The sequence below is a fragment of the Mus musculus genome, chromosome 4, assembly GCF_000001635.26.
Source record: "Mus musculus strain C57BL/6J chromosome 4, GRCm38.p6 C57BL/6J".
Classification (NCBI taxonomy): Eukaryota; Metazoa; Chordata; class Mammalia; order Rodentia; family Muridae; genus Mus; species Mus musculus.
In genome coordinates, this window is record NC_000070.6 from 47,187,418 (window position 1) to 47,211,601 (window position 24,184).

General features: G+C 47.4%; 1 protein-coding gene and 1 long non-coding RNA gene across 22 annotated transcripts in view; one reads left to right on the forward strand and one right to left on the reverse strand.

Moving 5' to 3' along the window:
• Window positions 1-11,427: 11,427 nt before the first annotated feature.
• Window positions 11,428-22,209, reverse strand: Gm12426. Of its 20 annotated transcripts, none has more exons than XR_881248.3 (5): window positions 21,311-21,836; window positions 21,005-21,169; window positions 18,335-18,949; window positions 17,621-17,650; window positions 11,428-17,491 (listed from the first exon to the last, which is right to left on the reverse strand). It is a non-coding gene; the product is annotated as a predicted gene 12426 (long non-coding RNA). The 20 variants fall into 20 exon arrangements; XR_881244.3 differs by having other exon boundaries at window positions 18,290-18,949; XR_881243.3 differs by having other exon boundaries at window positions 18,282-18,949.
• Window positions 20,238-24,184, forward strand: part of Col15a1 (collagen, type XV, alpha 1) — a 105,513-nt gene continuing 101,566 nt past the window's right edge. Inside the window, exons 1-2 of one of the 2 annotated variants that reach the window (XR_001784085.2) lie at window positions 20,238-20,945; window positions 21,029-21,117. Coding sequence is in view for 1 of the 2 variants with exons in the window: in NM_009928.3 (NP_034058.2) it covers window positions 20,935-20,945; window positions 21,029-21,117 (100 nt within the window). In the remaining variant the exon portion in view is untranslated. The remainder of the gene's footprint in view (window positions 20,946-21,028; window positions 21,118-24,184) is intronic. The other variant, NM_009928.3, reaches the window with a different exon arrangement.

The window sequence follows — 24,184 nt, forward strand, 5'->3', positions numbered from 1 at the left end:
GCCTTCAGTTAGCCAGGAAGCAGGGCAAAGGAAGACCATGCTGAGCCGATGGCACATGCCTGCAGGTCTGCCTAAAGGGTCTGTAAGTCCCTGTGGCTCTAGGCCACTCCCCAGCAAGGGTCAGACCACACATCCTGCCTGATTTTCCACCAGTCCCCACTCCCCTCCCACCAGCTGCACAGTGCCTTGTTGGCCTCGCCAGACCGCAGAGGCCTATGGGGTTGCCAGGACCAGTGGTGTGCATCTTCAGCAAACTCTACCACTGCCTCCTCTGTACCTTCCTAGCCCATACTGGTGTGTGCACTTAACAGTTTGCAGAGGGCTTCCACAGCATCCACATTGTGTAAGCTAAGTCCTACGGTGCTTCTGGGAGGTGGGTAATAAAGCATTTTACCTAGGAGAAATGACAATCATAGTCACATACCCAAATCCCCCTCCCAGGAGTCTCACAAGGTATGGAAAGGCACATGAGATATGCTTAATGTCTTGTTTGGCAATCCCTTGTAGTCAAGGGACTGAGACAGAAAGATGTAGTTTAAAGCTAGCCTCAACTACTATGGTCAAAGCCAACCTGGGCAGTTTAACAAAACCTTGCCTGTAAAAGTCAATAACAAGAAAGAAACTACTGAGAGAAGAAGGCAGTTCTAAGGGGTGATGTACCTAATTCAAAGTACACACCCAGATGAGAAATATTGGAGTCAGAAATGGGAGCTGGCTCAGTCTTTCCAGCCACCACTGTAGGCTAACATCGATTGGACCTCATTAAGAGTTAGAGAGTAGCCATGAACCAGAGGACAAGCTGCCTCCTGCAAAGAACTTCCCACCCCACTGACTCTATCCTGGTTAACCACATCTTTCCTTCCCAGAGTAGACTAACACAGGGACCCAAGTGAACGAAGCCTGCAGGCCAGATCACTGAGAGCTCATGATGTAGGTGCTTAGTTCGAAAGTGGCCTAGGACCCAGACCTGGAGTCTCATTATGGCCCTGGAAGGATCATTTACTACCTCAGAGTTCTGTTTTCTCTGTGTGCTGAAGACAGTTGTAAGTACTTGCCAGTTATGAAGACACAGCAGAGAGGGCTATTGTTTCCAAGTACCTCTGTAGAAATTTAATAACTGTTATTCAACTGTCATACATGCCATTGAGGCCTTACAAACAGCTGAGGCAAAGGAGACTTGCATGCTAATGATTAAGTAATCCTTAAATGATTTACATGGCTCCCCATAGTCGTGTGAACAAAAGCCTTGTTATGGTTTGAATCTGAAATGCTCTTCCCCCGCCAACTCATGTTTTGAAAGCTTGGTTCCCAGCTTGTGGAGTTATTTTGAAGTCAACGGAACCTTTAGGAGGTGGGCCTGGTTGCTGGAGGTGGGCCACCATGGGAGAGCGTTTGAAGGTTGCTCAGCTGTGCTCTCTGCATTGTGGTCTGTGCAGGGCAACAGCCCACACTATTTGATCCTGTGCCTCAGAGCCATGACTGCTGTTGTGGCCTCTCCTGTCATGGCGTACTGAGCTCTCTTTGAAACCAAGAGTCAAAAGAAATCTATCCCCGCTAAAGTTGTTTCTGCTGTGAATTTTGTCACATTAACAAGAAAAGAAACCAAATAAGTCTGAGGAGATCGGGTAGCATTATCATGCCAGTTTTAGAGAAGGAAGTGAGACCAGAGAGTTTTGAGGAATGGGTTTCAGCAGAAGCAGGCTGTCAGATCTTGATAGTCTGGTACCAGCAGGGAAGCTAGCAGCCTTGCTGCATCAGAGTCAACCAATGGCTGATTAAGCATGAGGCTGGGCACAGCCCAGAGTTTCTGATCCAGGAGGTTGATGATGGAGTTCCAGCTCCCAGGTAATCAGGGACCACACATTAAAAAACCCTGTCCTCTCTCTCCTACTAGTAATCCGTCCCAGGCTGTCTGAGGCCCATTGGCCCAGGTTGTCTGGACACCCCACTACTTCCCTGTGTCCTGTGGTCACAGATGCTGCTGGAGGAGAAGAGGGAGGGAGGGGCTGGGAGACAGAGGATCTCTTTCCCCTTATGAGTGAGGAAAGATACTCCATCCATCTACTTGTGTCTGAAACCCTGCAGATGACTGAATGCTTGTAGCAGCCCAAGCCCCTCAAACGCAGCCAGAAGAAGAAGAAGACCACTTGTCTGGAACTCGGAGAAGAGATTCATAGCATCCTTCCACAGATTACATCAGTCGTGTGCCTCTAAGATTCTCAGGCTCCCAGAGCTCAGGAAATGGTACGAGGATGGAGAGATAAGGACCGGCTTGTGAAAACAGAGAGCCCAAGCCAAGCATATATAAACTTAATTAAACAGTTAAATTTATGTTTTTGGAACAAAATTAAACGATGGCTTCTAGAAGAACAGAAGCATTGCAGGAAGCAGGGGCATAGGCAGCGAAGAACGGAAAGTCAAAGGCTGATCCAGCATGTCCTGAGTTGTAATTTGATGGTTGATCTTAGGTTTGGAATCACCCAGAAGACACAGACCCGGGCTACCCTGACTGTGAACAGCACCATCCAGGCTGGTGTCTCAGATCGAAGGAAAAAGGGGGAGGGAAGTGAGCCCAGCACAAGCTTTCTTCTCTCTGCAGAAAATCTTCACACCATGCCCCCTACACCACGATGGACTCTGCACCCTCAAACCTCGAAACAAAATAAACCATTCCTTTCTTTTTTTTTTTTTCATTTTTTAAAATTAGACATTTTATTTATATACATTTCAAACTTCAAATGCTATCCCGAAAGTTCCCTATACCCTCCCTCCGCTCTGCTCCCCTACCCACCCACTCCTAGTTCTTGGCCATGGTATTCCTCTGTACTGGAGCTTATAAAGTTTGCAATACCATTCCTTTCTTAAGTTGCCTTCACAGAGTGAAACAGGCAACTAATGCAATCTGTGGAGAAGTCTACGCATTCTCCACTAAACTCCTTGCACTTCTTTATCAAGATCTAGAATCCAGGGTTGAGGAAGAACGCATGGGGGGACCCCTACTTCACAATCACAGATTTTACCACATGTCTGCAGCAGCCAGCATGGCACGCTCCTGGCTGAGTTAGAACTATGACCCAATGTGATAGAACTTGAGAGCTCAGAACTAAGATTTCACATTTTTGATAAAAAGAATTTTTGCAAGGTGATTGATTGAGGAAAGGCAATCTTAAGCCATGGGATTGGGATCATGCGTCCACAGGTCAAACCTTTCCTTCACACATATAAAGCAACCAGGTCCCAGCAAACCAAAGATACAAATGTAGACGTTGCAGTGATAAAACTTGGAAGAGCAAATGGCCATGTTTAAGATCCTGAATTAATCAGTGGCTTATTTAAGTCTGCTTCTCTCAGTGATGAGTGTGCTTTTCACTGCAGGCTTTTCACATTTTGAACCAGGTTTGGACCTGAGCATTTTATATTTTATGCTATTTTAAATGGTATTCTTAGTCAGGCATGGAGGCACATAGCTGTAATCCAAGCCCTGGGAAGGCTGAGGCAGGAGGGTCCCTTCAAGTTGCACACTGGCCTGGATGATGTAGCAAGACCCTGTCTCATAAAATAACAACAAAAAATATTACTTAAAGTTTTTATTGTGCAGTTTTTTTGTTTCTGGTATAAAGAGACAGAAGCATTTTATGTATTGGACTGGTACCCTGTAACTCCCGAGACTGGTCTGCTGTTCTAGCAGGTTCAATGAGGATGCTCTGAGTTTTCTCCCTGGATCTTGATGCCAACTATAAAATGAAGTTGTTTCCATCTTTTCTGATCTGGATGCCTTTCAGTTCTCTGGGCTTCAGGAACATTCTAGAATCTCTGAGAAAATAGAGCATCAGAAAGAGCAAATAGCATCAGGGAGAAGAGCAGCCTCCTGGAATAGGGTGAGGTTAGGTGATGTTAGCGATATTCTCCTGGACAGATGGAAGACTCACCATTGCTCCGTCTGATTCTTAGTTCTGAGGCTTTTAATTGAGAATGGACATCAAATGCCTTTGGGGGCATGTATGATATAGAGAACACCGTGATCACAGATGACAGTCCAAACCCAAGGGCAGCCTTGGCTATCTCTGAGGAAACCTGGGAAGGAGAGGAAGGAGTCCTGACAGTGACTGGAGTCCTCCTCAGGGAGTTTGGTGTGGCTTTCCTTGTGCATAGGACATTGGACAGTGAACTGTAAAACTGCTGTTCTTTCTTCTGCACCAAACTCTCAGAGGCCTTTGACTCCTGAGCTCCACCTGGTCAAAACTACTAAGATGGATGAAAGTTCAGATTCCTCCAAGAAATGGTGGTGTTCATTTGTGGAGCACTTCTGAAATACCAGGGACTGGCTGAGACCTGCGTAATAGCATCTCCTGAAGGGAAGTTTAGGGGAGTCACTCTCTCCAAGACACTGCCTGGCCTTCCTCTCTTCCTGGCCGTAGGGAGAACGGGCTAGAGGCTCTACTTGAATGCACTCCCTTAGTCATCAAACAGCCCTGGAGTGGGAGTGGTAGAGGCTACTTCCATTCATCGTGTCGTGAGGAAACTGAGGCACATGGTGAAAAGGTGACCTGGCCAGGTAGTGAGCGGCATTGCTGGCATTTGAAGCAACCTCTGTTCATGCCTGGTTTGTCTGTGCTCTTCTCTCATCACTGTGACAAATACTCAAGAGGAACAAATGATTTACAAGGGAATAGTTTATTCTGAGCAGCCAGAAAGGAGAGGGAGAGTATAAGCTTGGTTTTTCCTGTTTTCCCATTTTGTTCCACTGACGTCCCCACTTGTGAGAAGATGCTGGCTACATTTTGACTGGATCCTCCCCTCTTAGTATGTCCTCCCTGGTAAAGCTCTCAGACACAACCAGAAGTGTGCTCTCCTGGGCGAGTGTAAATCTAATCAAGCTGACACGATAAACCATCACTCACTGTGCCTTGATTAGAACCCAGAAGTTTGAGCTCCACCTCTGAGTTTGCTTCAGCAGGTAGGAGAATCTGAACTCCTAATGACTCCCAGAGTCCTGGTGTTTCTGGTCCACCAAACAGACTCTGAGAACACCCGTCCTCCAGTCTCCTGTGCATCCACAGCCATCCACAGCCATGTGAAGATTCTAAGAGTGATAGAAAAGAATCCTAGAGGGTGAGCCAGATCCCCTGGGCTCATGAGGAGACCGAGAGCATCCGTTTCCCAGGGTTGGACAGAGCAGTCGGAGTGGCACCCGGAATCCTCACCCAGAGTCAGCCAGCAGCTGCAGTTTGAATTAGGGATGGATTGGCCGGCAGTGGGAAGCTTCGCAGGGACTTAAGTCATCTAAAAAGAATGCTTGACATTTATTCTGAAAGATATCTGTCTTTCCATCCTTGTAGCTCAAAATGATACCCTCCCAAGTACATTTTGATGTGTTTCAAGTGGTGTCTAATTCATTCTGAGTCATCTATCGGACAGACAAGGTGCATGGAATTCTTAAAGCTTTTTAGTAAAGTTTTCTAGGAAAAAAATAGACTTTGGGTGCAGTGAGTTCAACACTTCATTCCAAGAAACAAGGTGAAGCCTGGCTGGGGAAATCGCCTGGTTGGAAATACGTGTGGACATTCCGAGGTGTCGGAGGGGTTGGAGTTATCTTTAACCTTCCAAATCTTTGTTTTTAAGTATCCCCCCAAAAGTGTTATCAGAGAAAAACTGGTTTTTATTCATTTACTTGCTCTTTTCTGGGATTACCAAAGACCATGGTAGGATTTGGAGGCACTTTAGGAAGCTTTTTAGAATCTCTGTATGTAGAGCAAGCCCAGCAGAGCCACTGGAGACAGGGTTATGAGCAGGGGCAGGCTTGTGGGAACTTGAGGGCCAAGTGCAGTAGGCCACTCTGCTTTCGGGACCAAGGTCTTGGTGAATCCCCTGCCTTCACTGGTCTTTATGCAGGGGCTGCATATTCCTTCCTGGGGTGAGACCCATGAACACAACTGCACTTGGGGCTCAGGTTTGAATGGGAAGGGAAGCCCTATTTGTTAGAGGTCTTCCTGGTGCCAGCAGCTTCCATAGTCCTGGGAGACAGGCTTTTAGAGAAGTCAACAAAGAGGTGAAGTGACTTCCCCACGGCACTCAGCTGAATCTGAAGCCATCCCTCCCTCTCTCTTTTTGGGAATCCGTCCCCATTATAATACTTGCTGCTTCCAGGCACAGGGAACCCTTCTCAAGGGAACCTATTTGTCCTTCAGCCGGTCATAGCCTCCCCTGACTGCTCCTGCATCCCTCCCGTATCCATCTCCAGCCTCCAGTCCTAGATTCTAATACCGAGCTCTACAGGGCTGCTCTCTCCAGTAGTGTGGGTAGACAAATGCTCTGTGCTCCTGGTCAGCTGTTACCAGTTCTTAGACTTGTACTTCCTGGGGCCACCTTCTCCCCTAAGAAAGAAATGCCCTGGTGATCGGGAGGGCTCTTCAAGTTACTTGCCTGGAACAGAATCTGAGGCATTGCTCTTTTATGCCCCTTGGAGGCTGCTGGTCCTTGGATCTACTGGACCCGGACAGTGCTGTGCTTGCTGGTCCTTTCTGTTCTTGTAGCATCCAAGATGTCAGGAAAGGAAATGAAGGGAGGATTTGCAATTAGTCCTCAAATCCCCATTACAAATAGAACACTAGGAGAGGTCACCAGAAAGCAGGGTGCTTACAGAGAAGTTAGCAGTGCTGGGCATGAAAATAGAACCCTTGGTCCTGTCTCAGCTCTGCTAACATGGAGAAGTCCATGTTGCTGGAGGAAGAGATTCATTTTCATAAAATTATTGTTTGTGCTGCTGAGGGGTGCGTCCCTCAGGACTACACCAGGAGGTGATAGACCTGGGAGGCTCCTGGAATCCTGAAGTGACTGCAGGATTAGGCAAATGTTGACTAAGATGCTCGGGTATCTTTGGAGGGTCCTTAGCCAGACATTGTAAATCAATCAAGATAATCCTCAGAGGGCATACCCAGAGCCCCATCTTTCAGGTGATTCTAGGATCTTTTAAGTTGACAGTGAACAGTCACCATCGCAGATGGATGCCTAGTGAGGGCAACTGGGCCCCAAGTGGATGAGTGATTTCATATGTTGTTGAGAAGACTTCTCAAATGTTACATCACCAAATGTGGCAGCTCGTTTCTGTCATACCAGAATTGTGGAGGCTGAGGCAGGAGAAAGGCCAGACCCATGGGCTACAATATTGAGACTCTATAAATAAATAGGCAGACAAATACATAAACAAATGCTCTACCAGTTTGCAGCGACCACCAACACACGTGAGAACTCTACCTTCAAGCTCTTGTCTGCAATGGGCCTCCTGCCCACATTCCTCCTGGTCACAGTTTCCCCACAACTGAACATATTTAAAGTGGGTCTGATTCTGTGGTATGCCCAAGACGGTCCTTCAATCTTTGCTACCTCTCTCTTGGAGAGCTGGGGTTTTAATCCCCTTGCCTTGAACCTGGGCAGCCTTTAGTGCCCTTCTTGATTAATGCTGTGGGGTAGAAACAAACGTCTTTGACATCTGAGCAACAAGAAACCTTGAAGCTCCTACCCGGGATGGTTGGGGTACTCACGGTGGGGGTGGCAGTCACCATGAGAGGGGCACTGCCAATCTGAGGATGCTCCAGCAAAGCCACGGTCTCCTGTTGGATGTCACCGAGTGTCCTCAGATGCCACGAAGAGCAACAGAACCACCCAATTGAGCACTGTCTTAACTTCCTGACCCTTGATGCTGTAGCTTAAATCAAATACTCAGGGATTTTAGGGTGCTTTTATTAACACAGTGGCAGATAACCAGGACAGAGATCTTTGCTTTCCTCCTCTTAAAAACAAAAACAAAACAAAAAACGAAAGAAGGAACAACAACAAGGAACCACTGGTTGATTGCTTGATTGTGGCACTTGTGGGGAGGTCAGAGGAAAATTTGTAAGATACAGTGTCCTTCTTCCGTGTAGGCCCTGGGTATTGAACTCAAGACATCGGACTTGGCATCAAATATTTTGCTTGTTGAGCCAACTAGTGGGTCATCCCTTATCCAGCTCTTGTGTGAAATGGCTAGTGGTTAGTCCTGGGGTAGAACTTTGACTGCTTCATTCCTGAAAGACCCTGTTTGTATGTCTGCCTTTCACCCACATCACTGAACTAGAGCTTCTATGGAGTCTCCAAAGCTCCCTTCCAATTCTCCTCTGCCTCCAAAGTCCCTGGATGAGAACTTGGGTTCATTTCCTACATTTAATATCCACATCCAACTGATGAAGGCACAGAGAGTGCTAGGGATGAAAGAGAAACTCTGAGGCGCTCAGCATCATTTCAAAGCTCCCTCACAAGAAGGTCCTTGTGTGTGTCTCCATAGCAACCGAAAAACACAGAAATAAGAAATTGGTTAAACACTAGATGGTTTCTGCAGTAATGGAATCTGGTATTTTTGTGCCTAGAAAAAAAAAACTACATTTAGAAATATTTTCTTTTTTTTGCATACATTTGTATTTACCTCATTTTAAAAATTGGGCGTGTTCGAATGACAATTAATGACGGAACAGGCAGTTTTCATCCCAACTTCTAATCTTTATTGTTGATGGTTTTTCCCTGGCTAAATCACTAATTCCCATTGTTTTTCTTTTTCTTAAAGAGATTTCAACTGTTATGAAAAAGTAGAGATAAAATAACAAAAGGGGAAATTGAAAACAAGGTACAAATCCATAAGCCTACCATTTTGACATAGTGACAACTACATTTTTACATTTCCCTTTTGCTTTTACAACTTGTGTGCATTTGGATATTTTTCCAGGCGTTTCCACCTAATATTTTATCATAAGCGTTTTCTGTGACCCTTCATGAATTTTATGCCCCTCATTTTTAATGGCTATAGAATATTTCTTCAAGGTTTAGACTTAGCTGCCCTCCTTCTCCTTCATTGACTATTTGGGTTGACTCCAGTTTTTAACTGAGTAGCTCTTTGATAGATATTTTTCTACATATGGCTTTTGCCATATTTCAGTGTGTTTTCTTAGGCTAGCTTCCCAGAAAGGGATTATTGAGTCAAAGCCTATGAACATTTTTATGGCTTCAAAGTATCTTTTGAAGAAGGTAGGTGTTCCATTTCATGAGGTCCCCAAACATGAGAGAGGAAATTTGGCTTACAAAAAAAAAAAAAATCCCTCATCACATGCGCATGTTAGCATTTTGGCAAAAAGGCTGCTCTGATAATTTTCTGAGTAATTAAAACTTGCCTTGTCCAATGAAACAAATATAAAAAGTTATGTCTGATTTTATGTGTTTCTGGGGACAGTCTTTTCTGAGACACTTTGTGCTTCGGAGTTTTCTTAGTGTTCTAGAAGCCCTGTTCTTTCCTAGGTACTCACAGGCCACAGGCAGCTCTGGGCATGGAGGTGAGGTGGGGGTGGGGATGGGTCTGACCCCATTCCAACCACAAGATACCGTGTCAGTCTCAGCCCCTGTGGGCTTCTTTGGACCCAGCATGTTGATAGAAAAACTCCCAAGTTGTCTTTTCTTGTGCTGTGTAGACAGTGAGGTGGACCTGATCAGTAGTTCTATTGCTCTTTTGAGAAGGCAAGTGAAACAGAATGAATGAATGAATGAATGAATGAATGAATGAGTGAATGAATGAGTGAATGAATGAAACATGAATGGGAAGCCAGAAGGCTCTGCCCTTTATCCACTGACTGACTTTGAGAGTGTTGATGTTATTGGCTTCCTCATCTCTGTCATGAGGATGAGGGCACAGCCCTGCCCTAGGCTGCTGGGCTGATCCTTTGAGCTAAGGATGTCCTATGGTCCAAACCATGTGAGCTGGCATCATCTCATAGGTTCTAAGAACAGAGGCCACAGCAGAACCAAGGCTTTCCTTTTGCTAGCTTGTTGGTGAAGGAGACATGAAGTAGGGGCACTTGGCTAGAGCAGGGTCCCCCCCCGGGTTAGAAGTGGGAGCGATGGTTGGGGCTGGGGTGTGCAAGCATGTGGCTACACAGGTAGTGTCACAGGGGTAGGGGGGACAGGCAGTATTTTTGACTGGGCTATCTGTACGGGAACACAGAGTTCACAAAAGTTAGGAAGCAGAGAATTGAGCCAGGATGTGGGGGCTGTCCAGGGTGAGGACCTGGGCTCCATTTTCTGAAAGGGTATCTTCCAAACATGTTGATAGAACAGTTGTTGAGAATACTGTTACAGAGGCATTGGGAGAAGAGAAGAGATCACTTGTGATAGAGACCTTAATGCCAGCCGATTGAACATTGGTGGTGAAAGCTGGGGAGATCTTAGGTACAGAGAGATGGAGACCTCTACCCAGGGTGTCCAGGCTCTTGTCACTGCTGGGAAAAGAATTTAGAGAAGGTACAAAGTAAGGAGTTGGGAGTGAGTTTACCTCAGAGCAAGGTACGCACACTCAGGGTGACAGGGAGTAGAGACTGTGATGAAGGGGGGTGGTTCTTCATCTGTTAAGGTGGGGAGTCCCAGGAGTGAATGGGGATTTTTCCAGCAGAGAGTTTGTTCTTGTTCTTGGATATGACAGGGTGTCAGAGGCACGAAGGGAACACACAGTTTTCAAGTCTCATGATGTGCAGATATCATTATAATGAGGCAAAGGGAAGTTAACTGGACCTCTCTGTTGGCTACACTGCCACAGATGATCTGTTTATTCATTTATGTTTCAAGTGTGAGGTATATGTGTGTGTGTGTATGACTGTAGGTGCCCACTGAGTCAGAAGAGAACATCAGTCCCCCCCCCCCCCCGGCCAAGCTGGAGCTATATGTAATTGCAAGCTTCTGGAATCTGCAATGCTGGGAATCAAATCCCTGCCCTCCATAAGAGCAATGGGTACTTAAGTGCTGAGCCATCTTTCCAGCCTGATGAAGCCCTGTGATTTTTAAAAAGTCAAGCACGAAAGCAGAAGGGTGATTCCCATTTTGAGAATTGCCCAACGTTCCTATCCAATGGCTGATTAAATAGTTTGAAATCATCACATGGGTCATTGCCTACTTGTGGATCATGGGAAACAATTTAAGGGGTGGGTGATCAGCTGATTTTGCCCTTTAATAAAATGGAGCAGAATAAGGTAGAAGATTTCTGAGAACTATGTAGAATGGAGAAGTGTTTCTGCATGGTGAGTGCAGATGGGATTGTGAGCCTGATGGTCTCTATCAATAAAGATTGACAGCTACAGTCTGTGTGCACCACTGACACTGTTTTGCTGAAATGTTTCATGTTAGGTAGACTACCTCTCTCATTGACAAATATGGCACCCTTGTCCTGCCAAGTGTTCATAGCATCCAGTTTTGTTGTGACAAAAGAGATTTCCTTTAGCATACCCCTTCTCCACTTCTGAATGTTCCCAGAGCACTACTGAGCAGATGTCAACCTTTGAACCTATAGGGCTGAGGGAAAAGGAAGCTTGTCTTAGTCAGGGCTTCTATTCCTGCACAAACATCATGACCAAGAAGCAGTTTGGGGAGGAAAGGGTTTATTCGGCTTACACTTCCACATTTCTGTTCATCACCAGGGAAGTCAGGACTGGAACTCAAGCAGGTCAGGGAGCAGGAGCTGATGCAGAGGCCATGGAGGGATGTTCTTTACTGGCTTGCTCACTCTGGCTTGCTCAGCCTGCTCTCTTATAGAACCAAGACTATCAGCCCAGAGATGGTCCCACCCACAAGGGGCCTTTCCCCCTTGATCATTAATTGAGAAAATGCCTTACAGCTGGATCTCATGGAGGCATTTCCTCAACCGAAGCTCCTTTCTCTGTGATAACTCCAGCTGTGTCAAGTTGACAGAAAACTAGCCAGTACAGAAGCTATAGCCTGCTGCCAATCCCAGGGACCTCTTCCCAGTGGTACCCAGAGGATTCAGGTTATAATGGCCAGAGACAAGAGATAGTGTCAGACAAGGTGTGGGCAGAAGAGATGGCATGTCACTGCCCACTCTCAAAAGCAAGGTGAGGCTATGTCATTTATAAATACCCATCACTTTGGACCAATGTCTGTTCCCCTTTCTGGCTTAGTTCAAGGACACATTTGACAACACTTATACTTGACACAAAAATAGTAGTCCCATCTAGCATATTCATATTTGCCACATCTTGTGCATAGCATTCAAAGAGTGGCAGCCATTGTCTGTGTATCGATGGGGGAGCCAGGTAGAATGGAGGGCAAGGAGCCTGAAGCTATGGAGCTCTGTTTGCATCATATCACACAGGCTGCTGTCCAATGACAGCAAGGAGATTCCTCAGTCTCACTAGTTCTCTATTAAGCAGACCTGCACAGCTAAGCGTCCATTTGACTTGCGAACAACGTACAAGGTCTCTTTTAGTCCTAGGTAGCTTTCTTAGATCCTAAAAGCCTTAATCCAACAAAAATGCATTTTTTCTTGTTCTTCCCAAGGTGGGTGGGTGATGAAGTTTATCTAGGAGCAGTATTAGCAGCATGTCTAGGCTGGAAACAGTAAATAGATCATTGTTGAGACAGTTTTTGAAACCTAAGTGTATTCCCATGTGAGTGATTCTAGGACAGAGTTCAACAGCAGGTGCTGCAGTGTGACTCTAGACTCTCCGTGACTGTGCACACGAGGCCTCAGGAGATGCTTAGCTCCAACTCGAAAGCCCAGCATGAAGCTCGGGCTCTGACTACACAGAGACTGGGGAGCTGGACTTCTTAACCTTCCTTCCACAAAGTGGTTCTGAGGCAGGCACTGCACAGGCTAGAAAACAAATCAACCATGGCTGTCGAGTGCTGTTTGTTAGAGCAGAACCCTCTCTGGCTGGGTTTAACTGAGCGCGTAGAACCTTGGGACATCTTAAAGGCACAAAGCGTGCATTCCCAGATCTGATGCGCAGTGACCTTGATGCCGCGTGTGAGAGGACTGGGCAGAGAGAGGGGCAAAGGGGAGCAGTCAGGACTTTGGATTAACTGTGACGCTGGGCAAGTCATTACCCCCACCCCCCACCCCGGAGGCCAGTGGAGCTGGTCTTGAAGGTCTCTGGATATTCTGCTCTAGTTGTTATTCTATGACTCTGAACCCAACCCTATTATTAGATTGGAGAGACCAAAGTATTCAGTGATACGGCTGATACACAAAAATACTCACCGAATTACTATGTGTCTGAATCACTTAATTAGGGGCTCCAGGCACTTTCTATTATTATGACTACTTTTTCCAATTCATGAGATTTGAATAGTAGAGAGAACTAGTAACTTTCCTAAGGTCATACAGCCTATAAGGGACTATATTTGAATTTAAAAGTTTGTAGTCCAATTTTTGGATACCTTACATTGCTCATACATCACAGACTGGGTAGAGTTCCCCACTATCCTCTTGGAAACAAACATCACCTTCCTCTATTTTGTGGCTTTTGGAAGACCAAAGTCATCTTCAATATTTAAGCAAGTTCCCAGGGGCCAGTATTTTTGTGTTTACATTGGATGCTGGCCTCTGTGACTAGTAAGTTATAGACATTCTATAGTTCCTAATAGCATAGTCTTATTGCTTCTGGGTCCTGGTTGTAGCTCATCAGTGTGTGCTTGTTCTGTTATTTTGGCCAAGATACAGAGCTTCTGTCCCCATCAGTGCCATAAGACTCCAGTGTCCTAGCATGCCTGTGTTTGGTAGACCTACCAAAGTCACAAGGTTGTCGGTTCCGGAAGAATTCTTGGGAATGGAGGGGCAGAGGAAAGAGAAAATGAGCATCTGGTAGAAACTGGCTTGTCTTCCTTGTGCCTTTTAAAGAAGCTGCTTCTCGGGTCTCATCCGGGAGAGGAAGGGGAAAATATTTATTCACCCATTGTTTCTGCTTGCCATTGTTCAAAGTTGTCCACATATTATTTCCTGTGCCTTTGCAAGGGGCTCATGTGTGCACAACAAATGAGCCCCACAGCATCCCACACTTCCGGCTCCATGAAGTCCTGTGGCAGGAAGGAGAAGTGGTTGAGAGTTAAGGCGCTGTCAAGTTGTGAGCATGGCAAATGGTGGATACTGCGGTGACTTCAGTAGCCAAGGCTATACAGTGGCCACAGCAAATGGCCACCTGGGGGCAGGAAATGATAAAAGAGGGTGCTCAGGGAAGCTGGAGAGGCCAGAGATGTGCCCTGGGTTGTACAGTCCACCTGTGAGCTGCACAAAGTTGTTCCCAGTCAAGAACAGATATTGGTCTTAAACAGAAGTCCCCACCTCTGTGGTTGTAATTTCCATAGTTTCAGATACCTGCAGTTGACTGTGGCCCTAAAATATAGATGGATAATTCCTTGGCTTCTATTTCACACTACCATGTGCACACCATCTACCTCACTTCCTGTCAAAACGAGACATTGCATCATTCCATGTCATCACAAGAGAAGGATGGAGTATGTATTAAGGAGAGCGCAGTGGAGAGGGAGGGGGCAGGGCAGAGAGAGTGAGGAGGAGGAGGAGGAGGAGGGTTACAGCAAGGTGAGGGAGAGAGGGAAGGCTACATCCACAGGCTTTTATTGGCCATGTTGATGTGACTGCTCTCATTTATCTTTATTTCATGCTTTTGACTCTTTTACCGTGCCTAATCCATATAGTACATTTTATCAAAGTCATATATATGTTGTTTTTTTTTAAATGGTGCGTGTGGGGTTCTGATCCATCTGCAATTCCAGGCATCCACTGGGGGGGGGGGTCTTAGAATGTACCCCAGAGATAAGAGAGAATGGTTGTACTGTTGCATAGGACCTTTCATTTTATGGGAACACAATGTTCTTCATATATTTTAAGAAAAGAGATGAAAGACTGGTAGTCAGAGTCCCTTGTGAGACCACGGCTAACTGACATCTCTGCAAAGCCAGAGAGTAAAGGCAACTCCATCCCCAGCTGAGCCTCCTGCTGCCTCCTCCTCCTCCTCACCCACTCTAGATTCCCTTTGTTCTCAGCCCACTCTTCAGATGCTCTGGCCAGTTTGCCTGGAGAGACGGTCCAGACTTCTTCATCCTTTTGAAGTTTAGTCTCATGCTTGCTTTGACTGCTCTTGGACCTCCTGGCCATCATCCTGAGTTCCAGAAGCACCAGAAATCGTCTAGGTTGTTCTCTTTATCTATATGTGTCTTCTGCCTGTACAAAGTAGCAGCTAGGATGGCTCCTGGTGCCCATTGAGCCTAGCTGTCCTCCCCCTGCTCCCCATCAACACACACTCTATTTTTTTGCCTGTTAGTCCACTGTCATGAGAAACTCAAAATGGTCTAGTCAAGCCACAGCTTCAAGATTCATGGAAGCGCTATTCCATTGGACAAACTTTTCTGCTGGATGCCACCACCCTGACCTGTGACAGCCCAGGCTTTCAATGTTTCTCTGGACAAGGAAAAAAAAAGACTTAATCCCAACATGCTCCCTTGATTTTCAGACCCAAGTATATTTGGTCCTCCTATCTGTGGGCTCTGCATCTGGGGATTCAACCAAATGCAGGTTAAAACCAGACATTCTGACTGTACTATGTGCATACTTTTCTTGCCAATATCCCATGAACAAGAGAGAGAGAGAGCAAGCACATGCATGTACAGGTCGCAATAATAACTAAATTTAGACCATGGATTTGAGAGAGAATAAGGAGAGGTCTTGGGAGGAGTTGGGGGGAGGAAAGGGAACGGAAGGAAATAAGGTAAAAATTTAAAACTAACTAAACGAAGTATGTAGGAGGGTTGCATAGATATGCAAGTATTATGACATTGTATATGAGAAACTCAAGCAGTTTTGTATCTGGTGTCAGAAGTTCTCTGTGAATACTGAGGGACATCTGAATCCTAGATCCTTAAGACAGGGACGGCAAATCAGCGTCAGCTGTTTTGGTCCTGGTGAGGAAGACTCCCTCCATCTGTCTGTTACCAGGGTGATGGCTGGGCTTTCTGAGGGGTGTCATGGAGATCTCAGTGTGGGCATCTGTGGCCAGTGGGATAGACAATCAGCATCGTCAGTGACTAGACATGCTTCAGAGGGGAGGGCTCCATACCGCTGGACAAGAAGGAAGACTGACTGACCTCCTCAGGACACTGGTTGCAGAGTCTTCTCTGTAGTAGGTGGTCTGTAGTGAGCAGTGTGAGATGCATAGGCTTCGGGCATATGGAGGCCAGCCCACATTCCTCTTCCCTATGTTTTCTTGTGTGTGTGGTGGGGGTGGGGGCTGGTGGTATCTGAATGGATGCTTGCTTGTGTGGAGACCAGAGATCAACTTTGAGTGTTCCTTATGTTTTGAGACAGAATCCCCCACTGAACATAGATCTCACCATTTGCCATTGCTTGTAGTCGGGCTCTCCAACAAGCCCCCAGGATCCACCAGTCTCTGTGCTGGGGTTATAGGTGCTCACACCACACTGGGTGTTTATGTGGTTTTTAATTCCAGTCCTCGGACTTATATCTCAGATACCGGAGCTGCTAACATCCCCTCGGCCCTCCCTGGGACCTCCTGTCCTGAATCAGCCATCCTTGTCTTTCAGACTGCTGGCCATCATCCAAGACCAACTTCTCAGGCCTCTCTCTAAGGCCACTCCTCCCTCCTTCAGGGAGGTAGGCCAGCACACAACCTAAGGGTGTACCAAGAGGGAGGGTTCCTTCACGGTCACTATGGAGGGAGATACAGTTGTATGTCTACACCCCATGAGGACCTGCACAGCACCCTCATTTATCTGCAACACAGCTCAGTTCTCCCCTTCCCTTGCTCACTGGTTACAGTAAACCACCCACGAAGCTGGAGATGGGAGTTGAAGAAGGGGCCTTGGTATAAAGCAATAGAGGACACAGGAGGCTGCCTACCTGCTCCCATGGTTTGTTTACCTGTGTTTCCTGTACCGTTGGGGCCTAACCTCAAGTACCCCTGTACACTGAGCTTCCGGCAGAGCCTTTACATCAGCAACTTGACTTCTGCAGGAAAAGTCAGCTGGGCGTTCCTGAGACTTCTTTCTCACTTTGCAATAGAAAAGCAGAAGCCATCCAGACCCCAGAAAGTACTGAGGGCAGCAGCAGTAGCAGCACCAGGACTTAAAAGGAGAAGGTGTGCCAAGTTCCTGGAAAAATCCAAATGGACCGTGGCATACGATAGCAACTCACCCTGAGCTTTGCCAGATGGTAGCATCAATGGTAGCTGCAAGGCAGATGCAGTGTATTTCCTGGAACTGATCAGCACAGCCTTTGGCAGTGAGTTGCAGGATGATCCTGCAAGTGGGGTCTCAGGGAAGGATCCAAGTGTGCTTTCACATAGTAAAGATGGGAATGTATTATAGTGTTTTATCCTGCAGGTACATGGACTCTTCAGTGTGCGCTATCATGTAACCCATAGGAATGCACCTCTGTAGTGCTTGTCCCTCTCCTATGTTGATGACATCATACTAACCGGAGCCTGTGAGCAGTGAGTGATAGACACCTCAGATACTGGGTCAGGCACATGAATGTGTGAAAGTGTGGAAGAGAAATTCCCTTCTCTCATCCTAGGCTCCCCAGACAACAGCATCTGGGGCAAGTCTTAGGTGCCACTGTACAGTGAGTATCATCTTAGAGAACAGGGGTGAAGTCCTGTGGTAGGGAAAAAGGAAGAGCCCATTAGAGGCATTAGCTGTGTGCATTGTGAGAGAACATTTCAAATGACTTGAGAAATTCCACAAAATGTGGCTGGAGGTGTAGCTCAAGGGGAAGAGTGCTCACCTGCTGTGTGCCCAGCACCAGGAGTATTTCCTGTAAGGGGGTGGGGGGGGGGAGAAGGAAGAGACCAAGAGTGAGAGGAAGGTTAAGAAATTACTGTTTTTGAAACACAGCATCTAGAAGAAAAAAAGAAGTATTAGCCATTTTCCATTGGCTAAAAAATTGGAAGGGGGAATTTAATCCTATCATGCTTGTAGACAGAATAGGCTCCAGGGCCAGAGAAAGCATTCAGGTAAAGAGATGTAGGTGCAGCCAAGGAACAATGGCCACTATGCACATAAATGACAAGAGAGAGGAGGTAGGAACACATTTGACAGGGCACTGGGTGTTTGCTTATGCACCCTCTCTCCTGTTTTCTCTTGCCTGTCTGGCTTGTCAGACTTTCAAATCCATCATTATGTGACATGCTGAACAACACGTTTTCTAAGCCTCCTCTGCATAGACACTGCTGAGGTCTCCTCAGAGTACAAGCCCCTCCTGGGCAGCAGACGTATGCAGAACAGTTGTGGTTTTCTCCTGGTCATCCAAGAGGCAGCCCTCTTCTCTGGCTACTTTAATAAGTTCACTTCTAGCAGGCTAGTGAACTCTGCCTTTTCTGTCCATTAATCAGATGCACAAGGCAGGCTTTGTGTATCTCCTGTGAGATACCAAAGACACATCCTACCCACATACTGAAGAAAGTCCAGTTCAGAATGCCGTGCACTGAGTCTTGGTAACCTTTTCTCGGACCAGGTCTGGGGTGCTCCTTCCAGGTTCCAGTGCCCTTCCAGCTGCTGGAGACAGTCTGAAGAATGCCCTTGCAGACAGAGCCTCCTGGAACATTTGGCTGGATTATAGGAAAATGGACAGTCTACTCATTTAGTCAAGTTCTGGAGAATTCAGGACATTAAATCCCCAGTCTCCACACGTCCCAGTCTTGCAGATTGGCCTGAACCGTGGTAAACAATTTAGACTAGCTGGGGTATGACATGACGCTTCCTTTTGGCTATTTCTACAACTCCACATTGAATGGAAGGAAATCACTTAAGCCCTCGCAGCACTGTCTGACAGGAGGTGGAATGCCTCACTTGGCTTCCTGCCCCATCAGTCCCACACCCACAGGGGACCCTCTCCCGCTCCCTCTCAGCTCCTAGGCCTGAGATATCTCCGGTCTTAGGCCATAACTCCCACCTTCAGGCCAAATTTCAACACAACAATCTTGCTTGCCTTTTCCAGGTGAAGGAGAAGTAAACCAGTACGATCGGCCAGGTTCTGTTTCCAGTCACCACATGAGAGAAGACCCAAGGGGATCTTTGTCTTTAGATTTCAAGGAGCTGGGTCTCGGGTGCTTACCTAGAAACAACAAATGTGTACACAGGACTTCTCTGAGAGGGCGGTAAAGGAATCTACTGCAGTATCCAGCACTGATGAGTTGAACCACAGTCAAGCCCCATCAGCTGAATACAGGATGTACCTTCCTCCTGGGGCAGGTCAGGCTTGTGGCATAAAGTCATCTTATATGTGTAACCAAACTGTATCTGTGTATTAAACATAAGCTCTTCCCTATCTCATTTAGACACGGCCGTCTCTCCATAGACCCCTTGTTTGCTCGTTTGGAACAGGGTGGTAAGCTCTCAATCCAGTTTCACTCTGACTTATGAGCAAAGACAGACTTCAAGTGTGGTATTAAGTAGGACTGGTCCTTTGTCTTGTTGATGGGTGAAGCAGAAAATGGTGGCAACCATGGTAAACTGGAGGATATTGCCCAACTGATGAAATTCCAATAAAATCTGACATCAAAAATGCAGGTTCCATGTCATCAGGTCTACCTGAATTCTAATAGTCCACAAATTTGGTTTTTCAATTTGTGTGCATATATTTGTATGTACATGCATGTAGGAGTGCCCACAGAGGCCAGAGGAGGGTGTTAGGTCGCAGGAACTAGAGTTGCTGGTGATTGTAGCCTACTCTATGTGGGTGCCTGGACCTTGGGTTCTCTTCGAGAGCACTACATGCTTTTAACCCCTGAGCCATCCTTCCAGCCCTACAAAATATGGATCTTAATAAACAGTTCATAATTATAAAATGTTGTTATTATTAACTTTTTAATTTGGAAGCTATCACTGACCAAACTTATCTGCGGACCACATGGAGACCCAGGCCACCTGTTTATAGCCACTGGCTCTAACTGTCAAACAGAACAACCTTGGGTGCGACAATTTCCTTAGGTAAATCTATCTAGGAAGTCAGTTACAGATCTGGCTGGTGCATTTTACAAGTAATAGAGAAATCCAGACCCAAGAAAGCCAATTCCCCATGGTTAATCATTTGTAACAAGTGTTATACCCATCACAGAAGGCACAAAAGGGGAACGAGAGTTCAAATCCATAGACAGGGTGAACAGATGTCAAAGCCACCTTAAGTGGGCAGTATCCTTAGAATGCCCCCTAACTTCCTTGTTAGTTCCTTGGAGCCCTCCTGGCTTCCGGTGCCTCGGTCCCTTAAAAGCCAATGGCTCTGCCTGTCTTGACCCTTGTGGTGTGTCCTCACCCCCACGTTTCCTGCAGTGCACTAGTTAGTAACTGCAAGAGCTCCTAAGGATAGCGTTTTTCAAGAGCTAAGCTCCCAATTCCTGCCTTCTGTGTTGCTTGTTAGTTAAAGGGTGTCTTGTTCCCAGCGGGCAGGTAACACACCTGACTCTATGTGCCTAGGTCAACATTGAGACCTTACTCTTTTCTTCAATGTTGATTCTCTTGTGTGGCTCACTGGATGGATGCCTTGGTAAATCGTTTGGCTTCTCTGGACTTCAGTTCCCCTTGGTCAAGGTTTTGGGATTCCAAAATATTCAGAGCACACCCCACGAGTCCTTCAAAGTCCTCGCTCTGTGTATGACTTCCGTCCCCACCGTGTTACTCTGGGGCATGCAAGTGGGATCTTGGCTGGCCTGCTGGGTGTGGCACAGCAACCAGGAGCGACTTCAACCGCGTAGCTTTGGGACACTGCCACTCCCCTCTGAATCTCAATAGCCTAGTCTGTCATGTAAGGAAACCCCAGCGATCCCAGCCGGCCCTGGGTTGTGGAGCTCTGCGTCTGCATGCGGGGCTTTCCTCGCGGGTTACATAAGGCTCTGGGGTGGCGGGAAGAAGGGGGCGTGGGGAGGCGCAGCGGGGACCGGCGGCGAGGTGGGGCACCGCGCGTGGGGGAGCGCAGGGCGCGGCGGAGTCGGGTTTCAGAGCGCGGGTGACTCAGGCGCGGGCAGCAGCGGGGATCCCGCCGTCGCCACCGAGCGCAGCCTTTGTTCCGCGGGCGAAGTACAGCTGGGGTCCGGCGGCTGCACCATGACACACAGGTAGGACCCGCGCCCCGCTCCCCCTGCACCTTCGCCTCACCTCCTAGCCGCCGCCTCACCTTCTCTGCCACCGCTTCTTGCAGGAGGACCGCGCAGGGCCGGCGCCCGAGGTGGCTGCTCTCCATCATCTCCGCGCTGCTCTCCGCTGTCCTGCAGACCCGCGCTGCGACAGGTAAGCCACAGCCGCTTGGGTTTGCGCGCCCGGGTGCTACGGCGCCTCATTCCTGGACATAAAAGGGAGTACTTGCTTGGCGCGGCGCACAGCCGTCTTGCCCTGGGTCCTCCCGGGCCCCCCGGGTTCCTAGGCGCTGAGATGATTGCCTCAGCGAAGGCACACAAGAGTGTCTGGGCTGGACGTGGCTCACCAGAGCGGGCAGAGAGGGGTTTTAGCTGTACAGTGACAACACACTGCCAAACTATCCCAAAGCGCGCTGGGCTCCCGCGCTGAGGTCGTGCGCACTGGGCTGTAGGGTGAGCAGGTCCCATGTACACTCAGTCCATGGGAAAACATGGTCTTCGGCAGGGATACCTTGACATCCTAGTCGTTCCTGACATAACAGAACAGAGTCGCTAGCGTGTTTGGTTCAGCCTGAGTCACTAGAGGTCCCCATCCCTGCCGGACAGAGGCGCAGTGGATGATGGACTAAGCCTGAGAAACTGATCTTTCTTTCTCTTCTATGGGCCTCAGTTTCCCCTGAGAGGACTCAGAAGCTGTTGGATTAAAGTGGGTCTGACTTAAAGTCGAACTGCCGGTGTGAATTGCGCCTCTGTTGGGTGACTGTGGGCAACATTTTTTCACTCTGCATGCCTCAGTTTCCTCATCTGAGAAGATCTGGTAAACTAGACCCTCATTGTTCCAGAAGCGTTGAGAAGTGTAACGGACAGATGGGAAATAATGTCCTTTCCATGAGAATAAGTGTCGGAAAGATACCTTGCTCTTCTCAGGAGTGCCTGTGTTGGAAAGCATTGTTGGGGAGGCTTAGGAAGTGGCAACTATGAAAGCCAGAACTCAAACCCAGTTGGGCAGGTTCCTGTCCCTGCTCAGCCTTTGCATTATGTACTCAGCAAAACCAGGCTTTTGGAACAACAGCCCTGACCCGCTTTGGACTTAGAGAAGTAGCGCATAGCCCAGTTGAAAACAGTGAAGGCGGAGAAGTGTTGTATAGTCCCCTAGGAAGCTGGTCCAGGATTGGTGGTCTTGTTTGACTCCGTAGTTACTTGAAAATGCCTGGTATCACTCCGCCCGTGATCTGCAAGGGAGCAAGGCGCAGATGCAATGATAGCTTTTCCTGCCAGGGCGCCCAGCCTGGTGTTTCTTGCAGATCAAAGGGCAGTTGGAGCAGAGTTCTGGCTTCTCCCAAGGATAGCCAGTGTGGAAACCTTGCAATTTCCCATATGACATAGGGCTTTGCCAAGTCAGCAGCAGAGGGCAGCTGATGACATCCAATGCCCCTTTGGGATTTGAAGAGGGCTCCTGGAGCCCTGAGCTGTATAGATCTTGCATGAGGTTTACACGGTTAATTCTTACTCAGCCTTGCATTGAATGAGGTCTGAATGAGTTCCTGTCTCAGTCACTATCCCAGGAGCTGGAGACTAAGGACTTAAGATATCCTATTCTGAGCACACTGAATCCAAGTCCTAGCTTTCTAAGAGTCTAGAGTAGGATTTGATCCAGGTACTCTTACTCCAGAGACTTTGCTGTCAACCATCAATCAAAAGAGTTTCCCAGACAGAGATGGCCTTAAGGTCCCCCAGTTCCCGGTGAATGCTCTAAAGGGAGTGTCCTCCTCATGAGAGGAGTCCGGTCCACCTCCAAAGCTCTTATATCCTGCTGTGCTTCCCATCTCCTTACTAAGAGAAGAGGCCCAGGAGGGGCTGCAATTATCCTAAAGCCACTCAGTTGTTCCAAGGTAGTTGTACCACAGTTGTTCTGTGGTAGACTGCAAGTCTGTGGGCTCTGAGGGACATTCCCCCTCAGGGCCACGGTTCAACTGGCTGTTAGGAAAAGAAGAGGGAAGGAAGGAAGGAAGGAAGGAAGGAAGGAAGGAAGGAAGGAAGGAAGGAAGGAAGAAGACAAGAAAGGTTTGCTGAACATGGTGGCACATGTTTGTAATCCCAGCATTTGCAATGCTAAGGCAAGAGGATTGTCAGTTCAAGGCTGGCCTGGGCTACTTAGCTAGACTATATTTCAATGGACACACCCCCCCAAGCCTTTATAGCTTTATAGGCAACAGCAGAGTTCACACCAGCCCCATAGATGCGGCTTCACAGACAGCGATACCAAGGCTCATTTGTCCATGAGCACTTGGCCTTCATTGGTAGAAGTCCAGCTGGAAGAATCTATGCTCTTGACCACTAAACTAAATGGTTAAGCTTGTGTCATTTCCCCAGTAGCTAGGCAGCTTCTTAAATACTAAATATTGATTACACCACCATCTAGTGACTCTACTCCTTTAATGTCTATTCAAGTGAAAGACAAATCATATGCCCACTCAAAAACTTTTATGTAGCCGTTCATAATGGCATTATACATAATGGCAAAGTATAGAAAGAAGCTGGGTCATTAACTGCTAAACAAATGAATAAATCATGGTATATCCACTAGCGAAATATTATTCAACAATAAAAAGTGAGGGAGCACAGACCCATGCTACAGTATGGTAAGTGAAGGTGGCCAGGTAAAAACCTGCAAGTTACCCGAGTCCACTAACAAACTTCCTTAAAGGGGAAAAAGCCACAGAGATGGAAGGTATCCTTAATTGCTTAGGCCTAGGGGAGAGAGCAGGGGTGACTAAAATGGGCAGCTGGGGACTTTGTAAGGCCTGGGCTGAGGTGCTGTGCTGCCACACCGATGCCTTACCTCACTTCACTGTCTTCAGCACGAGCAACACTGCAGACCTCAGCAAACCTGCTTAGGAAAACAAAAACGAATGCACTTTGCAGACATCCAATCTCAGGTGGGTGAAACTTCTTGTCTGGTTCCCGGACATAGAGCCTGCACATGGGTGGCCACTTCCAGACTGCCAGCCCCATCAAGTACTGGCTGCCTTGGGAAGGCTGTTCTGAGTCCTGGCTGCTCCTCTGGGTTTCCAGCTCTATTGTCTGTGCTGTCCCTGAATGCCACCATAGGCAAAGCTCCTATGGTGGGGATGGAACACAGGCATATGGTAATCTTCAGATAGTGGATTTATTACTAAGTAGATCTTTGCTCCTCCATGACCCAGTTTTGAGGATTGGAA